The sequence below is a fragment of the Drosophila yakuba genome, chromosome 2L, assembly GCF_016746365.2.
Source record: "Drosophila yakuba strain Tai18E2 chromosome 2L, Prin_Dyak_Tai18E2_2.1, whole genome shotgun sequence".
Classification (NCBI taxonomy): Eukaryota; Metazoa; Arthropoda; class Insecta; order Diptera; family Drosophilidae; genus Drosophila; species Drosophila yakuba.
The window spans coordinates 14,919,122-14,943,144 of NC_052527.2; the positions used below are offsets into that span (position 1 = coordinate 14,919,122).

Consider the following 24,023-nt stretch of genomic DNA (forward strand, 5'->3'; position numbering starts at 1 on the left):
TTCGTTAGTATTACCCAGAAATTATAAAATTCTTTTTGCATATGCAATATGCAATTTATTCATATAAAAACAAAATTTTAGGGAACATACATTTAATGTATGTATTTAATTTGAGTCTTAACATTATATATTACTTTCAATATAAGTATTTAATAATAAGACATGATATACATTTGCATATAATTTCCCAATCGATTTTTAAATAAGTATAATCTTTGAAATTTGCTGAAAAACGATAACAGTGTTTTCCCCTTATCTTATCCCACTGTTTTCGAAGACCTGAAAAGCCGACTTAATTAAGGCATAGCCAAGAGATAGAATAGGTAGACGAAAAAAGAAATAAATAAATAAAATAACGCCGCAGCGGAAGATGTCGCCGGGAGTTTATAAACTAAAGTCTTGAGCTCAAACTCAATCTAAAGGGGAACCCTCAACTAAATCCGCGGATGGGGCTCTTATTTTCTACATCTTAGTCTTAGACTTTGGCCGACTTCAGCTTGTTTTTATGAGGAAATCTAATAGCTAGGGCTAGAGATGAAGCTGAAGCTGAATCTGAATCTAAAGCAGCCGCAGAGATGAAGCTGTTGGCGTTAAGAAGTCGATTTGGTTTTGCCGCTGCTGTAGATGGTTGCTGGTGGAATGGAATGATTGATGATTTGTTGGCTGTGTATCGCGATAAGGTTGGTGGGCCCATTTGTTGTTTGCCCCCATAGCTGAACAAAGGCAAAAAGAGCGCCAGAGATTGGAGAAGAAGCAGCCAACTTTCTGGGCATTGTCTTCGGTTACCTCTGCTCATGTTTTTGAGCGACAGAGAAGTTCGTGCTGATAATTGTGACACGGCCCCATGCAAAAAAGAAAGACAGCGCAGAATCGAGATCCAAAGTGCAGAGTGGCTGAAGAATATTCAGACGATGCCCCCTGCTAATTGCAACCACAGACGGGCAACTCCAGACAGACAATAAAGTACAAATAGCAGCAACAAAGTTAGATAGATAAGCTCCACCGCAAGTCGCGTGAATTCTTAACTTATAGGGAGGTGATCTCTAGATGCTCTTCTGTTTTATGAATATCTTAAATAACTATGTCAAAATATGTTTTTTCCAAATACTTGTAGACACAAATTGCGATAATAACTTGTGGAGCTTTTTTAATACATTTTAAAATAAGTGTTTCTTGCAATATCATATAATAATATGATATTAACAGCTGAAACATGGTCGAGCACCTTTTACAATAGATTAGAACGAATAGCTTTTAAATAACAAACTCCAGTAAACAAACCTGGTCAAGAATATTGACTTCACAACAGAAGAGTTGACTTCTCGACTTCTCTTATCTGGTTGATGGTGCTTAGAATGCGCAACTGCCAACTTCTCAGTATCTTGCAGACTGTCTACTGCAGCTGAGTGTATCTTCGAGATACGTGTTTGTTTCCTTTATTTATCAAGTCTTTAGCCAGTTCTTTTGTTTTCACACTTGCACAATAGTGTGCCTTGGCCTTATCGCTTTAAAGTGTTACCTTGATGCTTAACAATGCAACTAACCAACTATAGATTTAGATAGCAACGAGATGACCCCAAAAGCGATGGTGGATGATGCAGGTGACTGGTGAGTGGACGGGTTCAATGCACTTGACTCCGCTGGGTGGGATATACACAACTAATTAACCTAGAAAATGCAAATTTCTGCAACACACCCACTTCACATACCTATGTACATAGAAGGGGGCCCCAAGAGCTGGGAACAATTTCTAAGCCAAACAATCAATCAACGTTGGTTGTTGGCCACTTGAGCACGTTAAGACTGGAAACGAGGATACACGAAGGTATGTATATATGCTATAGGTGCGGGGATGCATGTACAGGATGGGTGTGCAAAAGTAATATTTATTATGTGTATACTTCTCTGACAAACAACACAAGAACTTGGCCGAGGCCCAGGCCCAGGCCAAGGCACACTGGCAGAAACTGAGAACTAACTATCCTCAAAGGGCCAAAGGGGAACACGCGAGACCGAGAGGCCGAGTGAATGAGGTCTATAGCGACTCCACTGGAGACGGAATGGTGTACAGGATGGTACTGGGACTCCCAGAACGGGCCTCGTCTCCTCTCCCATGGCATGCTGCCAATAGCTCAATAACACCCCGGGGACCAATTGAGATCTTTTTGGTGGGATAGGCAGGCACCTAGGACACCGATGGCCAACCGTCTAAGACAAACAGTGAAGCAGAGAGGGTAATACAGGCGAAAAGGGAGAATCACACACAAATACTCAACGGGGGCACACAGCTCGAAAATGACACCCGCTGCCTAACAGTGAGTCAATTTTGTTTGATTCAATTGATTTTAAGCACTTTTGTCATAAAATTGGTTATACAGAAAGGTGGGATATATTTTTAGACCTGCAAACTGTGAAATATTATTTTTTAAAATTAAATAGTGCCAAAGTTTTATTTACATATTTGTTTATATTAAGTGAAGGCGTTGTTTTCCAGTTTTAAATAACTTGTTGTTTGGCGGTTGTAAGCAGAGAAATTTGTAAGCTATTTTTGTTGGCAATGATATATATAACATATATTTTATTCTTGTGTACAATGTTTTTATTTCTACAGGTTCCTTGGCCCACGGTGTCCCTTGCCAATTGTTTTGCCAGACAAATAGACGGCCGCCGAAAGCGGCAAAAAGTCCACAATTACTGCCTATAGGTTAGACCTCTTGGTGGGGCCTCAGCTTCAGTCTCGGCTTAAGTTTTAGTCTAAGTCTTAGTGTCTTAGTGGGGTGCCCAGTCACGCGGCCGGTACAAAAATGAAAAAAAAGGCCCGAAAGATGAGATTTTCTCGGGGTTACGGGCTGCTTTCTTGCGTTTTGGGCCACCAGAATCTGAAATGCTGCAAGCCTTTGACCTGACCTGTCAACATGGCACAGCCCCCAAAAACACGAGCTTCATCTTTTCAAATATAATGGGTTCTGAAGTGGATGGTCCCTGTGATAACTGCAATGTTCCGCTCCATTGACTTGACAATGCATTCTGACATCCGTTTTGCACCTCGTCGCTTTTTCTTGGCCTTTGTTTTTTGTTGTGCTCATTTTCCTGTCTGTGTACCGCCAACTACAAAGGGAACCCCTAACGATAGGTGGTCCTATGCCAGGCCATCTCGACCCATTCGATCCCATGGCCAGGTAATCCGAGAGCCGTGTTAGGGACGCTTTTGCCGGCTTCATTAGCCTTCAGATCGGCGACAGACAATGCAACAATTATGGCCCAGCATTTATGCACTAGTCAAAACCAAGGCAGAAGACAGGCGAACATGGACACTCTTCTCGAGAGCAAGAAACAAAAGCAAAAGTGTTGCTAAATTTAGAACGACTGCCAAGAAGAAAATCTGTGGGCCTAGTCGGGGGACCAAGCCTGTGAGGTCTGTCGGTTGAGTAACCGCAAAAGGGGACCGCTGGAGGGGCATTTTGAGGAGGGAGTCTTGGGGGGACTGACTGCTGCCGACGCCTTCTAATTGCCGCTCGACGAGCGGAAGCCAAGAGTTGAGTTCTATTTTTACATACATATACATATTAGCTGCGGAGCAACTGCATCCACAGGAAGGGGGAGCCAAATGTGGAACACACTGAACCGAAGGAGTGTGGAGCACACGGTTCCCAGATTTGACTTTAAAATGCCTGCAGGCGGAGGGGTTCCTGAATGACAGCCGTAACGATGTCCCAATGATTTAAATATACACACATAGTTTCTAAGACTTTGCATTGTTGCATTCAAGGTACAGGCGTTTTCAATTATTGCTAAAGCTTTTCAGTAAATTGAAGTTACGAACACTGTTTGCATTAAGTATGTCGTAGTTTCCTAAACTGATTTCACAATAAGCCCACACCTTAACGTGTTATAGGAAACAGTTGAACAGTTGAATGGTTTATTGGTAGGGTGTTTAACCTTAGATCTGCCTACTTATGGAAAACTTACCCCTGATGTGCTCTACTTCCTCTACCACTTCCCGATCCCCACCATACCCATTGACTTGTTGACACAGTTGTTCTACCCACTGGCTATTGACTCAAATGACTTTCACACTCAAATAGTAAAGTTTATTTATTTTCTTCTTTGTGAACACTCAACTCCAACGCTTCGCTCAGCTCGGGTAATTCAATATTGTAACTCGAGCTATTTATAAATTAGGAAATGCTGCCAGGAACAGCTAAGCCAACAAATCGATCAACTAGTTCTCCAGTTTATGGATCATTTACATTCATACCCCCTGCACGCCACACTATCATTTCTAGATGAATTCTATCCCAAAGGCGACACTTTTCACGGCTGTCAAGTGCTGTTTGCCTGCGGCCTTTTTAGAGGGCATTTCTCTATGAGTTCTCGTTGTTTTTCGGGTCTGTGACTTCCTCAATAAATGGTTAACAATACAAGCGTTTGTGAGCGTTTTGTGCTAATTTCATGGGGGTCATTCTGGCACTGTTTTTTAAGATCAGTCACGCAGTTGAAGTCCCCCGGCTCACGGACACATTTGAAGCATTTGGAAAACAAAAGTTTGATTTCTACGCGCTCTTAGTCCACAAAAAGCACCACCAATTTTTGCCTGAGGTCAAAATGCGCTAGAAATCCCTCGCGTATGCGAGTCATTTTTGGGTGATCAATTAAAAAAAGAGCCATTCCAATTTGGCAAGCAGACAAGCAGCGAGCCAGAAATTGCTTTTGACAATCGCATAATTAATTTTTGCAGGCTTCTCGAAAAACCAGGCGCTTGCGGCCGTCGATGTAATATATCAGAAAAAAACTAGACAGAATAAAAAAACATTTGTCGACCTATAAAACTGCACAAAATTCCCTGTCAACAGAATTGAGAACGAGAACGGCATTAAGAGAAAAACCAGATCAGAATTTATTAGGGTCAGTTGTGTAAAAATACATTTTCACAAAATTATTACGAAACAAGAACAAAAATTGTACAAATTAATAAACGATTTTACAGGGCAGAGGAAACAGAGAGAGCGGGTTAAAAATAGAACGGTGAAGAGAAATGTTGCCTATTTATTTATTTAAATCTTAATATTTTTGTTTTTAAAATATTAACTTGAGTATAAATCAAAAACGTGTTTGCTAATATATGTTTATTTCGAGCCACCATATATAAGCACATTCATATATGTATGTTACAGAGTGCAGCAGCGCTTCTTTTTATTCTCAATCTCAACTCGTTCTTTCTAAACACTATCTTAATCTCCAAAAGAAATAAGATTAGATATTGTCGGCCAAAATGATGCTTAATCTTGGACTTAATCTTTCGACAAGTGTTTAGAAGCAGTTGACATATCTTTCCCGCTGTTCTTCTACCACCTTCATTTGCATAGTTCAACGAAAAATCCAACTTTCCCAATGGTAAACTACTCTTCTGGTTTTAGTTTTCATACAGGCGGCTCCGTTTTCTTCGATGTTTTACGACAGCGATTTTATGTTTATTAAATACAAATTCCAAAACTTATCATGCGGCTTATAAGAAAGCAGGTTGGCCTTTCAGCTCTGACTTCAGCACGGTGGGCATGGTGTTTTAGTTCGGGGCGTTGTATTGTCGTAAATTTTTGGTAACCCAGCCCCAACACAGGTAAACATAATAAACGATTTTCACTTTTTTCTTCGGCTGCCTGAGCGAGTGGCAGTTTGGTCTAGGTGGGTTTTTATGTTTTCTATGCTTTCATTAGGTTTTGTTATTTTAATTAGTTTTCGGTGGCATTTTATTTCGTATCGTTATTTTCTATCCCGAATTCTAAGACTACAAGACTCCAGTGAAACGAGAAAGCGAGAGTTTTCCTTTGTCGCGCCGCAATTTTGTTTGTTGTTTAAATGATGGTTGTCTTCTGGCGATTTTTGTAACTTGATTGGACGAAAGTTTCAAGATTAGAAGATGTTTTTGCCCGGGGGAACGATGCTTTAGGTCAAATTAATGAATTAATCTTGGTCAAAAAACTGAGGTTTTTTTTTAGAAGAAGTCGTTGTAATCAAACTAAACTGTGTCAGCTCCGGCCATGCTTGCCCATCAGATTATGCTGTCTCATTTAAAAATGTTTTAATTAAACGAGCGAACGTTCTGCATTTCTAACTTTCTGACTACCTACAGCAAAAACCTAACTGCAAAATGTTGAAACCAATAAAATATCTATAAACTGTCGTGTTCACAACCAAGTTAATCCCAGCAATAGATATTCTCCATAAATTTTATTTAAAATCCCAAATGTCTCCCAAAATTGCTGCAAGATGCACAAGAAGCCTGAGATAAGATGAAAAACCAAGTGGAACTATAATTTTCCGAGCAAAAGAAAAACAAAGAAAAGCCCGCACAGAATTGGAACTAAATAAAGATTTATTCAGCGCACAAAACTAAATTTATCCTATAGTTTTTTTTGGGTGGGAACTTCCCTCAACTCCAAGTACAGTGAATATTCATTAGGCAATTTATCTTAACTTTGGAGAAATGGACTTTCAATTTGTTAACAAATGTAATGCACTGCACTGCTTGAACTTGCAAAGTCTTAACAGCAAATCGAATTATAGCTGTATTATAACAGCACTTTGAATTTAACATAGTTTTAGACATGATGTATTTTGTATCTCAAACTGAATTTTTAGAAGCGTTCTAAAAACGTATCTAAAACTTCCCCAAAAAGTGGGAAGTCGCAGACTCACCCTATTGCATTCCAAGGCGGCGGCCGAGTGCTCCTCCCGCTGCCGAAAACAGTGGCTGCACTTGCTCTTGTTGAAAATGTTTGGCGTGAACTTGCGGCAGTCGGCGGTGCGTGCGTTTGTTGTTGCTCCTGCTGCGCCTGTTGTTGTTGGAGTGGGTGGTGCCGATTTGGAGGTGGCGGCAGGCACCATTGTTGTTATTGTGGTGGTTGACATTTCGCTAGTGCTGCTGCGTCGGTTCAACAACAAAAAAAAGTGTGGGGAAACTTGCAGAGGAGAGAGAGAGTGCGGAAATGGTGGTACTTTTAAAGTTTTCGCAGAAGTGGCATGGCTATAATTTTGAACTCAATTTGTTTTGTTTTTCGATTTCTTTTTGCAAGGACGCGTTGTTACGTTAACCAAAACATTGGCTTGTTTTTGTTTTGGCTCTAAAAGCCAGCCTTTCGTACTATCTCACACTCCAGAATTTACCAGCTTTGATAAACTTCTTATTTTCGGGTATTTGGTTACACGCTCAGTGAGAGAGAAAAAGAGAGATGGGGAAATTATTCAATTTCGCTTTGCACTTTGATTCTTAGCTTTGGCACACATGCACACAATTACGCACAAAAACACACACGGACGCCCGCGTAAGCCCAACAAATACACATACACTCGCGCACGCAGAGAACCGGGGCAGAAGTTTTGGGCTTTTTCTTCTTTGGCCTTCTTCGCCGCCTTTTGTTTTGTTTTTTTTCTTTCGTATTACTCGGATTTTTCGCTATCTAGCTGTTGTTATTTTTTAGTTGTATTTTCGTCGACCGGTATTATTTATATTATTCTCGCGCAGAATGCGCGCTCTTTTTTGAAGCACCGTTCGCGCACGCTGCTCAAAACGGAATGAGCAATCGCACCGATTCAGACGAAAAATACCGAATAGAAATACCAAAACAGGCTGAAACAACGAAAAATACCGCAAACAAGAAACGGTGGAGAGACTTCTGTGTGAAGTGGACGTCTATATACCCTTTCGATTAATAGATAATATAACAATATAAATAATAATAATGCATAATAAAATATAATATTAATATTAATTAATAATATATATAACAAAATATTTTGATTTATTATATTATATAATTATATAATTGATGGTATATAATTTTATATATAATATATTTTAATTTCTTTTATTTTTTATGAAAGGTCTCTGTTGCATGTTATTGGTAGGTTATTGTATTTGGCGAAATTAATTAAAAAAGTTTGTCATTAGCAAACATCTAGTTATACTATAGTAACTTTTCTGAAGAGCATAACATTCTCTCTCCACATGTAATCCGAATCGGTTCATGTTAACCGGTTGAATCTCTGCGCGCAATGTTAGTTTTGCGCTCACAGTTAAATTCCTATACTAGTGTTGCTAGATACTCATGCACTTGTTGCTTCATGTTGCAAACTCAAGCAATAAATGTTGCTGGCGAATTTGAAAAATAATAAATATTTCCCATTATGACTCGTGAAAAGATTCCTGAATCTACGCCCACAGAATTAAAAGGTTTAAAAATAAAGTGTTTTGGGCTTATGCTATTCATATATTTTATATAAATATTTGAAATCTTTAGCAGTTTTCAACTTTTTCCTTAGCAACATGCTGCTAAGCCTGCCACACGAATGTTGCCACACTTCCGTCTTGTAATTGATGAGTTTTTTGACTCTCGAACTGAAAAAATGAATTATGCTGGTGGAAAAATCAAAGCCGGCAAAGGCAATCATTTCATGCCACAAACAATTTGTTTACAGATTCCCTAAGAAAAGGGCAATGCAACAACAAAAACAAGCGGTACCAATAACAATAACAATTTACTGCACACTTCATTAACAACCTCGGTCAACAAATTTTCGAGTGCGATGCAGAACAGAAGGAGAAGGCAATAGAGATAAACCCTTTCCGGACACCAACAAATACAAATACATGGCACTACACTGCGGAAAAAAAGTATATTTATTTATAGCGCAACTTTCGAAGTGCGGGTGAGAAATTAAAAAGCAAATAGTTTTGTTTGTACATTATGCTGAATTTATAAACAGGAAATTGTTTTTACTTTAACATATGTCATCTATTTGCAATGCATTTTCGATTACCGTAATTAATTTTTGGGTTCTCTTTAATTGCAATGTAAAATGTAACAATAGTTTGACAAGAACTATTAATTCTTATCAGCGCGTTCTTCTCTGTGTAGAACAAAAATTGATTAATTGCGCTTGTCAAGGGTTCTGGCATTTGAGGGGCTTGCGGGGAGGGGCAAAGGCCGCAGGGAAAGAGGTAAAAAGGAGTCGGCCCTCGATCAAATATTTTGACTGCCACCTACCGTATGTGTGTGTGTAATGAGGGGAAAAGTGGGGTTCGGGGTTCGGGTTTCGGGGTTGGGGGTCTTGGAACGGAGACTAATGTCTGGCGCTGCCCTCAAAGAATTGAGGTGGAGCCGTTGAGAATAAAGGTAAAATGAAGAAGCGACGTGAGGCCCAACATAATTGACTTCCATGCGTTTTATTGAGTTTAGATGATTAAAGTGCTATACATGATATTTTGTGCATATACCATGATATAAAAAAATACATATGAAATTAAAAACAAAAACATATAAATAAAGAAAGGGTTGTATATGCACATAAGTATACATCTATATCTTTTATAGAACCGTAAGTTGACTCGTTAGATGGTTCTAAAATTGCTTTATGTTACTTTCAGATTTCTGATGTTAAATATTTTTATGCTATTTTTTGGCAAGCAGTGAGTTCATTGACCATTTCGCTTCATGGCCTGGCATTTACGGTAATTAGTTGATTTTGAATTTGATTCGGATTTGGCTGCCTCTTGTGCAATTGCCGAAAATGCTTCGATTGCATTGGCAGCTGCCGTGCAACAAAACGTTGCATGATAATGGCTTCTTTTTCGGGTCCATTGTTGTGCTCTCTGTTGTTGGTGTTGTTGTTGTGGTAATACCTGCATAGCCGAAAAATGCATTACCGAATATTGATTTCGACGTGGACGGGGGACACACTTTGTGTGCGAGTGTTTCTTTTGGTTTTATTTTTGGTAGCCACCGCCACTCGTTTTGCACATTTTCCACTCTCATTCAAATGTCAATCGAGTCACGAGTTGAGTTGTCCCCTTTAAACGCCCCCTCCACCCCGTCTCTGTCCCACTCCTGACACTCCAAATGAATTTAAAGTAATGTGGAAGACAAACAATGAAGAAGAAAAACCTATTTCCCTAATGTTTCCATAGTCCTTACCGCATTTGGTTAAAATTCTGCGCCTTTCAAAATTACCCAAGATGACTTCATCAGTTTTCGGACTTATGATGGAATCAGTTAAACTATCTTATACGTCATTCGGCATCTCATTGGTTTGAAATTCATTTGTATCGTGGTTTTTCATCGCGAGTAAAGTACGAAACATTTTGAGCTTTTTGAAAGTATTTCAAGCCCATAAATGGTGAGTTAGCTCAGACGTGTTTAGCAAATGTTTCCCAAACATTAAATTTCATGTATCATTTACTGATCCAATGGCAATTAGTGCGACGGACTTGCCCATGGGACTGGCAACCAAAAAAAAAAAGGAAAACATGCAACATGGGGCAGGAGCAACAACAAGTGCATCCGATCCCGCCTTCGGGGTGTGTGACCAACAACTTGGATCACGCTTCTTGTCGGAGCACTTGGGTTAATAAGTATCTCGTCTAGCCATGCAAATCGTGAACCGAATTGAAAATCAAAGCACTGAACTTGAGGCAATCTGAGCAGTCAGCTCCACCGCCGCCGTTAGTTCCGTCGTTTCAGAGTTTTTCATAAGCTGCGCGTGGGCCGGCACTTTCCATATCGCGTCTAAGGCATTTCCCAAACAAAAACAGCCTTTAAAATTCGAACAATTTTGCGCCCTTTTGACAGCCAGCGAGTCCCGATTCATGGGTAATTTGGAGATCTGGAGAGAAGAGGGCGAGGTCTAAATGCTGCACATGATGTCTGGCTTGGTTGTTGGTGCTGCTACATATTAAATTCATTGCAGCTGCAACACTTTCACTTTTTCCTATGCTAATTTTCTGAGCAAGTTGAAAAAAAACGTTTTAAAAGGATTTTCATCTGAACAATATAATATATTGTCGCTACGTAGTCAATGTATTCAGGAAAGATAAGAAACGAGATCATTGTATTTAAAATATCCATTTTAACCTATATACAAAAAACTGTCACCATATTATTGAAAATTCTTCTTACTAATTGTAAACTAATTATAAATAGTTTAAATTGTTTATGCGGGTCAAAATAAAAGGTTATATGTAGTTTCGAAAACAGGCCAAGAATTCTATAAATATTTTTAGAAAAGACAATGATTTATGATAAACTTGCCAACAAAATTCCAATCAAGCGGTAAGTCTAGACTTAACTCACAGATAAGTTATGAATAGATAACGTGGGATGAGTCGGAAATAGAACTTGATATATGGCATATTTATGAAGACATTAGAGTTAGACATTTTATGACATTTTTGGTATTTATAGTTTTTATTTTTGGGGAACCAAATGATTTATTCTTCAGAGGTATTATCATGACATGATTCTTACCGAATCCAACTCTTTATTTCAACAAAAAAATAATCATTTTCTAGTTTATATATGCCATTCCAGAACCAGGCATAAGCTTTTTCTCCACATATTCATTTCCCTTTCAAAGAAATGAAAACCATTTCCTATATACAACAAGTTTGCGGTTGAAAATACGCAAATGTATTTACATGCAGCTATGTTTTTGGGCGTCAAAAAGACTCCAAAATTGACCGAAGCCAACTGAAACCTATAACGAAACCGATCCAAGGCCCCAACTAACGGAAACCACCTGCGAACAATTTTCATTCGGCAGCAACAAAACGAAGAAAAGCCAACGAAAAATGCCGCAAATCGACGTCTGACAGTCTTTGGCTGGTACTGGTACCAATTTGGCAGCGATTCGCGGACTCACGCCAATTCCAGGGTGTGGACCCGGGGGAAAGGGGCTGAAAGACATGGCTGGGGGAAATTGGGGAGCACGGGGTGCTCCAAACGTCCATAGACCTTTTTGTGAAAGTGAAATTTTTCGCAAAATCCAAATCCGCTCCAGAGTTTGGCGAGTGTCGGTGTGTCTGCCAGCCGACTGGCAGTTGGGTTTCCTGCACTTTTAATTTGCTGGTCTCACTCCTCTCAGGCAGTAAAAACGCAGTTTTGGGAGTAAATTAATTTTATTCAAGACAACTAATATATTTTAATATACTAAAATATTTTTTTATCCAAGGTGGAGTTCCACTTTGGTTCCTTTCTGGCTCAGGCCATATATTGGCATGTTGCGGCTTAGAAAACCTTAGTAGGCTGTGTGTACATCTACAGATACAGCTTTAGAACTAAAGTTCACTTCCTTTACTACCAGACGGTAGTGAAACCGCAGTGGATTGGCTTTCCATTCTTTAATAATGGTAAAAACCCATCGGCATCCAATTGTCTTTGCATCCTTGGACAGGTCGCTAACTTTGACTACATGGCAGCCTTTACGGAAGTGGAATCTCTGAATTGGTCATTGCCGGAAATTACTGGAAAGTCAGTGCGAATGATTTTTATCCTAACTCGGATCTGACTGTATATCCTTCAAGTTTTTCCTGAGCCTCATCATTTTGGGCGTAGTTTGTTCTTCCTTCGGTTTTGGGTCACTTTTTGGAATCCAGCGAATATCCGCAGCTAGCTTCGTCTCGTCCTACTGCCAAAAATCCAAAAACACTCTCATTGGCTATTATTTAAAGTATGCAAATATCCTCCATGAGCAACCCTGTTTCGATAACCAGCCTTCGGCTTTTCCCGCAATCTGGGCCTTTATTTTCTGTCGGCTTGGATAATTGACTTTAAGCGCGTGAATAATAACAACCAGCAACGGCAGTAGTTGCAGCCAAAGACGTCAGCGGCAGCAGGCTGCTAGGAAATCGCGTTTTATTAACATGGAAAAAGGAAAATTGAAAATTGGGAAGGGGAAGAGGAAGGAAGGGGAGGGAAAAAGCGTTGCAGCCGTGACGGGAGACGAGTGGCAAGGAAAAGCGTTGCAGGCCGGCCGTCTAACACTGCGTATACTTGTTGCGGCTGCCAAACTTATCTATTCAAGTTGTCTTATTTCTGTACGTTTTTCTCTCGTTTTCCTCCTGATATAATACCTTTCGTTTGTATGTTTTTCGGAAAAGCAGAAGGAAATATGTTTTTTATACTTTTCATTATGTTTGTTGGTTTTCTTACGGGTGACCGCGACAACATAATTTACCGTTAACTCTTCATCAACGCAGCTCGGCACGCAAAGTAATAAAATTGTGGTGCGAGGAGTTTTCCATTTTCCGAGTCTCCCATTTGGTCGCTCAGTTTTGTCGTGTCTTATGATTTATTTGACATGACAGCCAAACGAACAATGATTTATTTGTCAATACAGCATTTTTAATGAATTTTATTTTCAATTATTTTTTTCTACTTTTTTTTGTATCTGTTTTTAAAGCATTCTTTTTGTGTTTGCTGTGCAATCGCAAAAGTCCAGATGCAGACCAAACACGCAATTTCGACGCCCAGTTGAGTGTGAGCCAAGTTTTCTACACTATGAATGCGCAAACGTGGGTTTCCTACCAGCACCAATTTTGTGCACCTGCTGACCAGACATCAATAAATAAAACAAAAACCAAAACACAATTAAAAACAACAGAGAACGTTGTGGTCGATTTCCTCGACTATTAGATACCTGTTACTCAGCTGGTGGGAGTGTTGAAATTTGTTTGGCTTAGTAAAAGAAATTGGTAAGAAATTACTCAAATAAAAACTAATATATATATGTTTATGAGTCGGAAATGCATACTTCTACCTGTTACATACTTTTGAATGAACCTGGTACACTTATTTACGCTACGTGGAATGGATATAAAAGCACGGAAGCACTTATAAGTAGCAAAACAGAAATCAATTATGACTCAGTTGAGTTAGCAAAACCAAAAATTAAGGAGTTTCAGTACAGCACTTTCGTACACTCTGTGATTGAAAGCATGTAATAAGTTTAGAGCTATACAGATTAGTTCTTAAAATCACTATATTAAACGTAATTATAATTTTACACTCACTCATTAAATAACTTTACTTAAGAATAGAAATGCACAAAATACATATAGTAAGAAATCAATTATAAACCATTTGAAACCTGTGATATATATTTTTCATAATAATTAGTTATTATTAGTAAGCTAGAGTATTTTTGAGGTTTTTGCACAAACTAATCCGACTTAAACGATGTGTGCCCAAGTGTATCTCGCCTCAGCAAGGGCGAGCAAATATTAATTTCACTTTTGACTGCACTTGACCCACTCTCTTTTTAACTCAAAGTGAAGTGCATCTTGGCGAAGCTGCATCGGGCCAGAGTAGTATGCAGATAAATCATATAATAAACAGAACACAGCAGGATATCACTGCTCTGGGTAGGATGGTCGCAAGAGACTTGAGACAAGATTTGATTCGATGACGAGTTTTTCCCACTTGCAAGCGAAGATATTCGCGATGTGGTTGCTTTGCTGCTGAGTCACGGATGCTGAGGAAGGAGCTAAAACAAATTGAAAGCCGCCATAAAATTGCACAAGAAATCGATAAACTTAAAGCTGTAAAACAATTTAAATTATGCTCTAGAGGATTTAAAAACCGAAACTGAAAGGAAAAGTAAAAGTCTAGGCCATAAACACTCATTTGATATGCGTATTTAATTGAAACTTTTTTCGTTCGCCGTTTGCTGTTGGTAAATTATAATCCCAATGCATTTTGCCCTGTGGGTTGTCGTTCCTTCCCCTTTTTCCCTTCCCCAGCCAACTTATAACTCCAGCTTTTGCCATTTACCGAACCCAAATCTCCTGTTGGATATATCTCTTTTTCTATCTTACATAAGCCGAACGCAAGTTGCATTTGAATACAATTAGCAGTTTATGATTTTCACTTTTACATCATTTTCAACATGAGGCAAGCCCCACCCCACTCCTTCCCATCAGAGTCCATCGATAAAGTGCATTGGCCATTGGCGGACAACACGTGTGTTGTTTTGCTGTTGCATTTGCTGTTGCATTTGGTGGCCATGGTAATTTCGACTCGAACAACTCATTTTCGGTTGCGAAACAAGTGGCAAAAGGGCAGACATCGGGCATTGGGCATCCAGAGAGGTAGACAAAAACCCAACTAATAGGACAATTGATTGCTTTGGGAGTGTTACAAAAGCTGGAGGAAAAAAACACCAAATGTAACCAATTACAACTGGGAGGGCAGGAAAACAACGTTTCAAAGTGGAAAATGTAAAATCAAAATGATGCATGAGCATGTGGAAACTTTTCTGAGAGCTTCGATCGGACATGCTTAAGTTGGCAAAACGGCGCTTGTCTCTTGAAATTATTTATTCATATTATTTCGTTGCTTTTTTTTTTTAGAAAACACTAATTATGTTGCATTTACAAGACCAGCAAACAAACCCGCATCAAGAAGAAAACGAAAAACACTTAAGTGTTTGAAAATTGTTTTGTCCATTAGTCCGTCGTCAACTTGACCCAAACACCTCATCAAGTCTGAAAGTATCACTTTAAAAAGATTTACAAATTACGACTTAATCGCGTGCCAACCACAAAAAAACCAAAAACTACAAGAAAACTACAGCAGAACAACACGAACGACGTCAGCAGAAACACCGTGAAGTTCAAAGTAACAAACACAAACAACAAACTGAAGGAAAACTCTGTTTAGAACTGCTTTGTGGATGGGGTCACTGGAATTCGCTGGTCTTTGGGTTCTAAACCTTAAACTTAAAGAGCAACGGGAGGAATTTTATGCTTTCAAATTGTCATAGCCTGTCAGCTTCATGAAGAAAATCCACTTTAATACGTGCATTTTATCGAATTAAAGTGTTTTTCAAAAGCTGTGCTTCCTTTTTGACTTCGAAGATCCAAGAGCTTGACCTTGTCTCTGAAATTTTAATGGAGTTGGCAGCTGAAAGGTGACTTTGATTACTTGATTTGATTTTAATAATTCTAATTGCCATTCGGATGCATTTCCTACTCATTCAGGCTCTTGGCATTGATTGATGAAACGTAGCTTTGACTTTGAAATTGGTTCTTGACGTTTTTGTCGTTGGCGTGCCAAAAGCCTCATGGTCAACTAATACAGACCGCAAAAAGTCAACGCAAACAACAATTTAATAAGAAAAGAGAAAATTCGAGCTTGATTGCTAGACCATTTCACTTGTCGAAAACAAAAAGAAAACACAAGTGTGAGGGGAAACTTCACATGACAGCGAATGGCGAACGGCAATCAAATTAGAACACCACATGAATATGAATATTCGATTAATGATGAATGCACTGTATTTCGCCCCCACCTACAGTCAAACCCCCTTGTCGCGAACACAGACGTGCCAAATGTATGAATGACTGGTGGACTGAATGAGGTGCAAAATAAACGTGCCTGGACAGTGGGTAAAATAAGTTTGGTCCAAGACTTTATTGTCTTGATACAAAAGTAGTACAATAAATGAAAAGTCAAATACATTCCTGCCACTTTTTATATTTAATATTTTACTTCTTACTTCATCAAACTGCTTTTCTCGTAGATTGATACATTTAGTTGATATCCAGAGTATAAATGGGATTGTTTTTAAACCAAAGGTAATACTTTTAGCCAAGAAAAGAGCTGTCTTCACCCATAGTATTTCCGCCAGCTCGTCGAGTAGGAGTCAAGTGGAAGTGGAGTAGCGTAAACTGAAGAAGTGTAAGTAGCAGTAGCCTCTGTCTTTCGGTTGCCTTTGGCTTCTTGGTGGCGCAGCTGTCGCTGCCACTGGATTTTCGCTGGCTGACATACGCCAAAAAATGCCGGTCCCCTCGGCAGCAGCAAAAAACAGAAATCGTATTTTGCTATAATTTAATCAAAATTGGAAATGTGGCCTGTCCCACGTGAATATTCCGATGGGGAGAGTGTTTTTTTCTCCTGTCCTCCTCCCTCCGCAATATTTGCATTCGTTTTCATTCGGCGATTCGCTTTTGACAGTGTAACGGCCGCAACTTGTCATAACAGATGGGGTATGGGGTGAAATAAAAATATAAAAAATAGCAAAACGAGCAAGGTACAATTTATGTTTGATGGACATTCGTCGGATTGGTTGGGTGAAATTTTGATGGTGGCGACGACGTTGATGACGTCCACAGTTGGACATTGATGGGAGTGAGTGTGCTCTTTACTCTTTAATTAGCTGCACACAAAAACACCTGGGCGAAAAAGGAAAACTTTTGAGCTCGGCTTGTCGACACTTGAATGGGAAAACGGTGTTCGAAATGCATGGCATATGGCATATGGTTTACAATCTGATCGCAGCTTGTAGATTAGCCACAGCTCAACACATTCAGCCAATCTGTCGACACTTGTCAGGGAGTCATAAAAAGGCCACACCCAGTCGAGCTTAGGCACCCATAAGTATTCATAAGTATTCATGTTCCAAGCTCTAAACTCTACTCAAAGTTGGGTTCATGTTTTACATACATCAAGCTTTTTATGCACTTGGATTTTCGGGCTAACGTTATTCTAATTTGATGTTTATAGATTTTCCATAGTTGATAACGATAATAAAAATGGGTTTCTTTACAATATTCCAGGTATGTTTGTGTCGCATAATCAAGATTTGATTAAATATTCTTCAGTTTGTGTTAAATCAGATTGTAATTGATCTTTCATGGCATTCAAGAAGATATATATTTTAATAAATTAGCTAGAAATAGCTTTATAAATTATAGAATTTTATGAAAAATATTTCAGCTTTGAACTATGTCTTTCGATAACAGATACATCACTTCTCGCACAAAGAAATGACTCAGATGAGTAAAATATCCTTATTTAAAATGTTTAAACCTTTTCTCCCTATCCCCACAAAATTCTCCCACTCCATTAAGAACTATAAATAAACACAATATGCGCATAAAAAGTATTCACATAGGCAAATAGAAATCTTTAGCGCGGCTGCATAGAATTAAAAACCGATGAGGGAATGATTTGAATGCACGTGTGGTAATCATAAATTTTAAACATGTTTCAAATGCATTCAGTCGGCGGTGGAAAAGTGGACAGGAGTACTGATGGACAGATGGACAGTGGGACAGATGGATGGATGGACGGACTGATGGCTGGAAACGATTCGGCGGTGTCGGCGTCCAAAAAAGCGAACGCAGCCATAATAAACGCATGAAAATATGCCTGAGGCGTGCGCCAAGCGATTTCACCTACAGATATATAAATATAAATACATATGTGTACTCTGCAGTGGCGGCACAAAGGGGTTTTTGGGGGAAAAGGGGGGCTGGTCGCAACCACGTCGACTTGTCACTTTTTTGCATAAACGCACCCAATTTTCGATGCGTATATGAGTGAGAGCGAACGAGACTTTGGCTTTGCATTTGGTCTTGGTTTCGGTTTGGGTTTGAGTTTTGGTTTTGGTTTTGGTTTTGGCCACATGCCAGTGCGTAGTCGGATTTTCTGGTTAAAAGAAAGGAAAGGGGGGCGTTAAGAGGCTGCCGCGCCTCAGTTTCAGTCTATTAAAAGAGCTGCAAGCTGGGCTCGGTGGTTGTCAATTTTATTCCATTATTCTCCCCCCACTGTTTTTTTGAGTCTTAATGCTCTTGTAATGGGCCAACAAATTGCCATTGGGGCCGTTGTTATCCGAGGTCTTTGCGCCTGATCGTGTTGTGAATTGGCAATTCGGTGTGTTTTCAGCCAGCTACAGTGGCAAATGTCACAGAACTCTGCAAACGTGATGGATCAACTGGGATGGAACATGCCACGAGTGTTTTCAATTAGTTTTTCCTTTATTTAAACTAAAGAATTAACTGATTTGCGCGAGTCTTTACGTTATATCTTAACTTTCTATAATATAATATGTAAGAGGTCAACAAACAGTTCTGAAACAAATATTATTTTACGTTTAACAGCTTATAATTATAATTTAAGTTTTCTCAGAGTAAAGACATATGTATATTAGATTCGATAGAAAGTATGGAACAGGAAGAATGGAGCGTTTGCACTCTATAGTTATTGGTTCATAGATCGACTGTAGTCCGTATGAAAGATGAGATCTGGAACTTTAAAGTCCAGAATGTTGGAAATTGGTTAATACTAATACGGACCGATCATTAAAGAGTTATGAACAAAAGTATGCAACTGCATCTCCTAAGCTGAGAAACGAGTAAATGATATAATGATCTTTAACAGTGTTCTTATCTCATTTTCCTTATAACCAGGAAATGGTATTATATTATATTATTATAATATTATAAAATAATATCCGCTTTAAGAAACAAAATTTAGTGATATTAAAATCATACTCATATCATGCAAATAGGATTCACAAAACAAAACCTATGTTACTTATATGCACATGCATATGACTTTAATTATAGAGTTTCATTTTTGTTGGGATGAAATTCTTCTGGCTGAAAGTCTTCATACAATTAACTTTTTTGCCAAACCACCTATAATTATAAGGCAATGATTTCTGTTCGAAAAAAGCCCTAGTAATGTCATTTTTATAAAAGAAAATTCGCGCTCTGCCAGAGACAATGTGCATTTTCGCGTGCAACGGTTTTGCTCTTTTCCCATTGTGAAAATGAAAGTAATTGTAGGTAAGTTTTTCTTGTGATTGCATTTTTTTTGCCACAGACGGTGGACAAAACGATTTTCAACAAGTTTTGAGAGATTGCATTGGCCTGCACATTTCCACACTTCAAAGTGAACGAAAGAAATTGAAATTAATTAAATACATAAGCAACACGAAAGCGGCTTTTCCCCCTTCGTTTTCCTATCACCTGCGAGTCACTCAATCAACTGTGACGCATCGTGAACAAAAATGGTTTGTCAACAAATTGGAGCGCGACCAAGCCCACAACAAACAACAACTAAAAATGCAATTAAAAAATCGAAATGGGAAAACAATAAAATCGCCAGAGAAATATGTGCTTAAAGCATAAACATGAACCAAGCCAGATGGAGCAAAAAGCGAACAAAATATTTTACAACACTTTCGCTCGTTAGAAGCGGGCGGGTGCAGCCTCAGCCTGAGTCGCAGTCTCAGCAATTCGGCTACAGTGCTGCACGAAAGTCCACTGTTCACTCTGGGATGCACTGAGAGAAAAGGTCAGTGACAAATCAAATTTAATTCGAGGAAAAATGTATAAAACAAATTTAATGGCTAAGTACTGCAATGTGATTATCTGATGTGGTTATAAGCTTTAGAAAAAAGGGGTTTGAATGTTATTCATATTTAGTTCTTAGCAATGACTAAGATATAGTATGTATATATGATAAGGCTTCTAGATTTTTGCCAGTGTGACTATCTGTCTCCCCTCCATGCACTCATTGCCGCTTTAATTGCCCGGTGAAAATGTGCAGCAACTGCTGCAGTTGGGGCGCAAAGCACTGCAACAGTGCAACACTAAGGCGCTTACCTGCCGCTCTACTCTAATTACCCCAAAGCTCTTGGCAGTCGATGCCTCTGATCATCTGTGATCCCTTTCTGTAAGATTTTTGAAAGATGCCGCCGTGCTGGGCGAGCAAGTGAAATGCAAGTGAAATTAATCAAATTTGTTTTGAATTTAGGTTGAGACGCGGTGCGATTTGTTCGGGCGAGAGGATTGTGTTGCTCGACTTCGGTGTAATTAGATTGCAGCCAAGATTGCTAAACCAGTGAAATTTGAGGGATAATTAGACTAGTTTTATCTACAGCATTTGCGACAAGCATTCAAATAGATAAGATTATTTGTTACCTAACTTGAGAATTATATGAAATATAATTAATATTTATGTATATCTTCGGAGTCAAACACATTAGTGAATTGCCTATGAATTGCTCTTCAGACAGCTTCGCATATAAATAAGTCCCACAAATACTGATAGCCACATTAATTTTTAGCAATAACAATTCATCAAATAACGCCCATTCAATGCCTCAATTCGCTGAATGGCGAGGCCTTTCTTCTGCCGTTGGAAACTGAAAACTCAATTTCAATTTGCTGCCAACTCCCTCCGCGGCCAATTGACAGCTTCTTGGGCCAGCACCTTGGCGAAACTTGGGTCAATTGGTTGCCATAAATCTTCATAGAACATTGTTGACTGCCGGCGACAGTGCGAAATAAAAATACGAATTTCATTACAATTTGTTCCTGCACCCCGCCGCTGCTCTCGCTTGCTATTTCAAATTATAGAAATGTAATAAATCAAAATCTCGTTAACTCGCTGCGACGTTTAAATTTGTTTTAGCTTAAAGTCAGTGGGAAAAGGAAAAGGTATCAGAATCAGAATCGGAATCGGAATCTATTCTAATTAAATAGGTTTATTCGAATGGAATCGACGGATGACTGGCTGCAGCGAGGAGGTCGCTCTGATGAATGCCGTCGAACAAGATAATGACAAGACAGCAACTAGACAACACCCAGAACCCAGAAAACCAAGCAATGGATGGGGTTTTTGGGGTGGTGGAATATATGCGAATCTCGATCAGTCGTGTGTGCAACTGCAACAGTAACTGCCACAGCAACAGGTTGTTCCTTCGTTGGCAGTGTTGCATGCAACCGATGATTAAAACGGGGCAGGCCCCAAACTCTTAATTCTCGACCATTTTCAGTGAAATTGTTAAATATAATTTCAAAAGAAATTCTTTCTTTCCTCCGGCCTGCCTGCCAATTACTACGTTTCTCTTGTTCATTTTGTTTTCTTTTTGTATGTTTATATATACACATATCTTTTACTTGCTTTCATTGTGATTTTTTCTATGCTGGCGCTTTCATGCGCGACTTCATTTAACTGTGCTTTGCATGATTATTGCTCCAGTTATCAGCTCAACGACAACAACGGCAACAGCATGATCATGAGCATGAACAACAGCTTCTGGGACGGCGGCCTAGCGAAATTATGTGCAACAAACTGCTGCATGCTACAAATATGGGCACTGGACTGGGCCGTGCAGAAAAGCAAAAAGAAGGTGCAGCTGGGCAGATCGCTTCGAGTTTTTTCGAGCAGAAGATATGTTTGCTTTCGAGTCTAGGATGCATGGGCATTCATCTAAACAGTAAGCACTCCAGTTATTCATAAAATATTCGCAATCATAATACTTATTTAATATATAATGCGTAATGATAGCCCACAGTTGCTATGTCTCATAATTAAATACAAAAATTAGTAGTATAAATTATTTGGATATAGATTAAGAGTTATTTTTTTGCTTTAAGATTGATTTTATAACATACTTGCATTACTGTCGAATTATACATTGATAAAACCGTGTCTCAGTTGGTATAAATAAATTGGCATTTTATGTCCAACTTTGTAAGCTTTTAGCTTTAGCTGAAATGATAGCAAGAAGTTGATTTGAAAACCTTAAATGTTAAATGTTGTCAGAAATGTTAAATGCCTTGTCTTAATTTCGCAGTTTATCCGCACTTATTTTAGAAATGTGACCGACTTGACTTCCACACCCAGCTGCAATCAAAATCGTAGACGGCCGAGCACTTAATTAAATTTACATTGCTGCAAACGTACTTCACCCGAGCCATGCCCAACTTAAAAGGGGGACCATTTGTGATTTTACATTTTAGATTTTTTCGCCGGGCCATTTGAGGGAAACTCGCTCGGGCTCACCTGCTGCTCGTTATCTTCAGTATTTATGTCATCGTTAAATTTGGCTTCCAGCTGCTTTTACCTGGACTCGAAACAAGTGCACACGAAGCGTTCCTGTTGCTTTTTTGCCTCTTTACTTTTTTGCTATTCAGCTTCTCTGCTCGTGTCGCTGGCATAGGTGTGGCACAAAATATTTAAACACAGCATAAAAATTAAAAACTAGTCTAATCACAGGCCCGAGCCAGATCCCAGTGGCCAGTGGCCAGTGTCCAGTGTTGGGGCTGGGAAAAGACCTCAACCGAGATCATTTACCGTAGGCCACGTGATCTGATACCAAAAGGAAGAGATAAATTTTAAGTTAATGGCGATTTAAGGCCATGAAAGGATCCACAGAGAGAAGTGTTGTGAGTGAAAGGTTGAAAGTGGCATCCATAGGTGTGTTTCTACGCATTGATTTATTGCCATCCATTTTAATTGACATGACTCTAATCTGTTTATGTACCTGTCGATTTGCAATTTAAGCTCACTAAACTTAATCTATTAGGAAATTATTTGGAAACGGAGTTAAACTTCCGTTTATGTCTAGTATTAAATAATTATGGACCTTGCTAACAAACTTTTGTTCAATTCATTGATATATAACAGTTTACCTATTCCTACCACCTCTGTATGTAAAAGATTATTTAAGGATTATGCTAGATATTTTATATTTTTAAAGCCGAAATATAGGTTATTATTTTTTGACATATTTCCCAAAACCCACTTCTCACGATAGTCAAAATCCGACTGGCGAAGGCGCGTCTGAAAATGGACCATGTGCCATTTATGGAGAGCCATGAAAATCTGATCTGCGATTAAGACATCAAATGCATACTAATCCCTGCTTTGGACACTGGAGACCCCAGTAAGGTTTTGCCAGCGCTTCCAACTCTCAAACTATCGTACCCACAACAGGTGTAAATGATTCCGTCGAATGAACACGACGTCGTAACCCCCTTTGCGCCTGACCAGTGCGTTCTGAGCAAATTCAGGTGTTTTCCTTAAGAAACTGGTTGCTTTGCCGAGTCTTAGTACGTCGTATTAAGTTTAATTTGCATGGCGAACTGAAAATGAAAAAACAAAAATGGAAATACTTTTAAAAGACCCCCAGGCGCCAGCGACTTGACACATTTCTGCGGGCCATGAGAATGAACTTCTTGCAATGCAAAATGCTTTTCCAATAGTTGACCCAATTGCCAAAGAGTCTGCGGCAGAGGCAGAAGAAAGGGCGACCCGCGGATTGACATCAATCATTGCACTATGAGACATTATTCTAAACGTCATCCTCCTTTAGCCGTCCTAGCTGGGTCAATTAGAAATGACTTGGCAGCTTTTGGCTTTTGGGTAAGAGTGCCAGTGCCAAGTGCAAGTTACTGGGCGAGGGAGAGCCCAGCAGTACCCACTCTACCCATTCGATAGAAAAGAAAATCTGTAGCTAAACGACAATCGATTAGGGTCAGCCTTCGTTGGGCCTGGAAAGTTGCCCCAATGAACGCCCAGCAAGTGGCGCCCATGCTGAAAAACTGCAGTTGGTAGCCAAGCGTAGCCTAAAAAAAATTCACACAGAAAAAAATGGGATCAACGAAAAAA

The 24,023-nt window shown here is 39.2% G+C and overlaps 1 protein-coding gene across 3 annotated transcripts in view; it reads right to left on the reverse strand.

Moving 5' to 3' along the window:
* The window catches only part of LOC6528252 (protein outspread), an 81,204-nt gene extending 73,631 nt beyond the window's left edge, over positions 1–7,573 (reverse strand). For all 3 annotated transcript variants that reach the window (XM_002089269.4, XM_015198959.3, XM_039371499.2), the window contains exon 1: positions 6,697–7,573. In XM_002089269.4, coding sequence (XP_002089305.1) covers positions 6,697–6,909 — 213 coding nt within the window. In that variant the 5' untranslated portion in view covers positions 6,910–7,573. The remainder of the gene's footprint in view (positions 1–6,696) is intronic.
* Between the last annotated feature and the right edge of the window lie 16,450 nt (positions 7,574–24,023).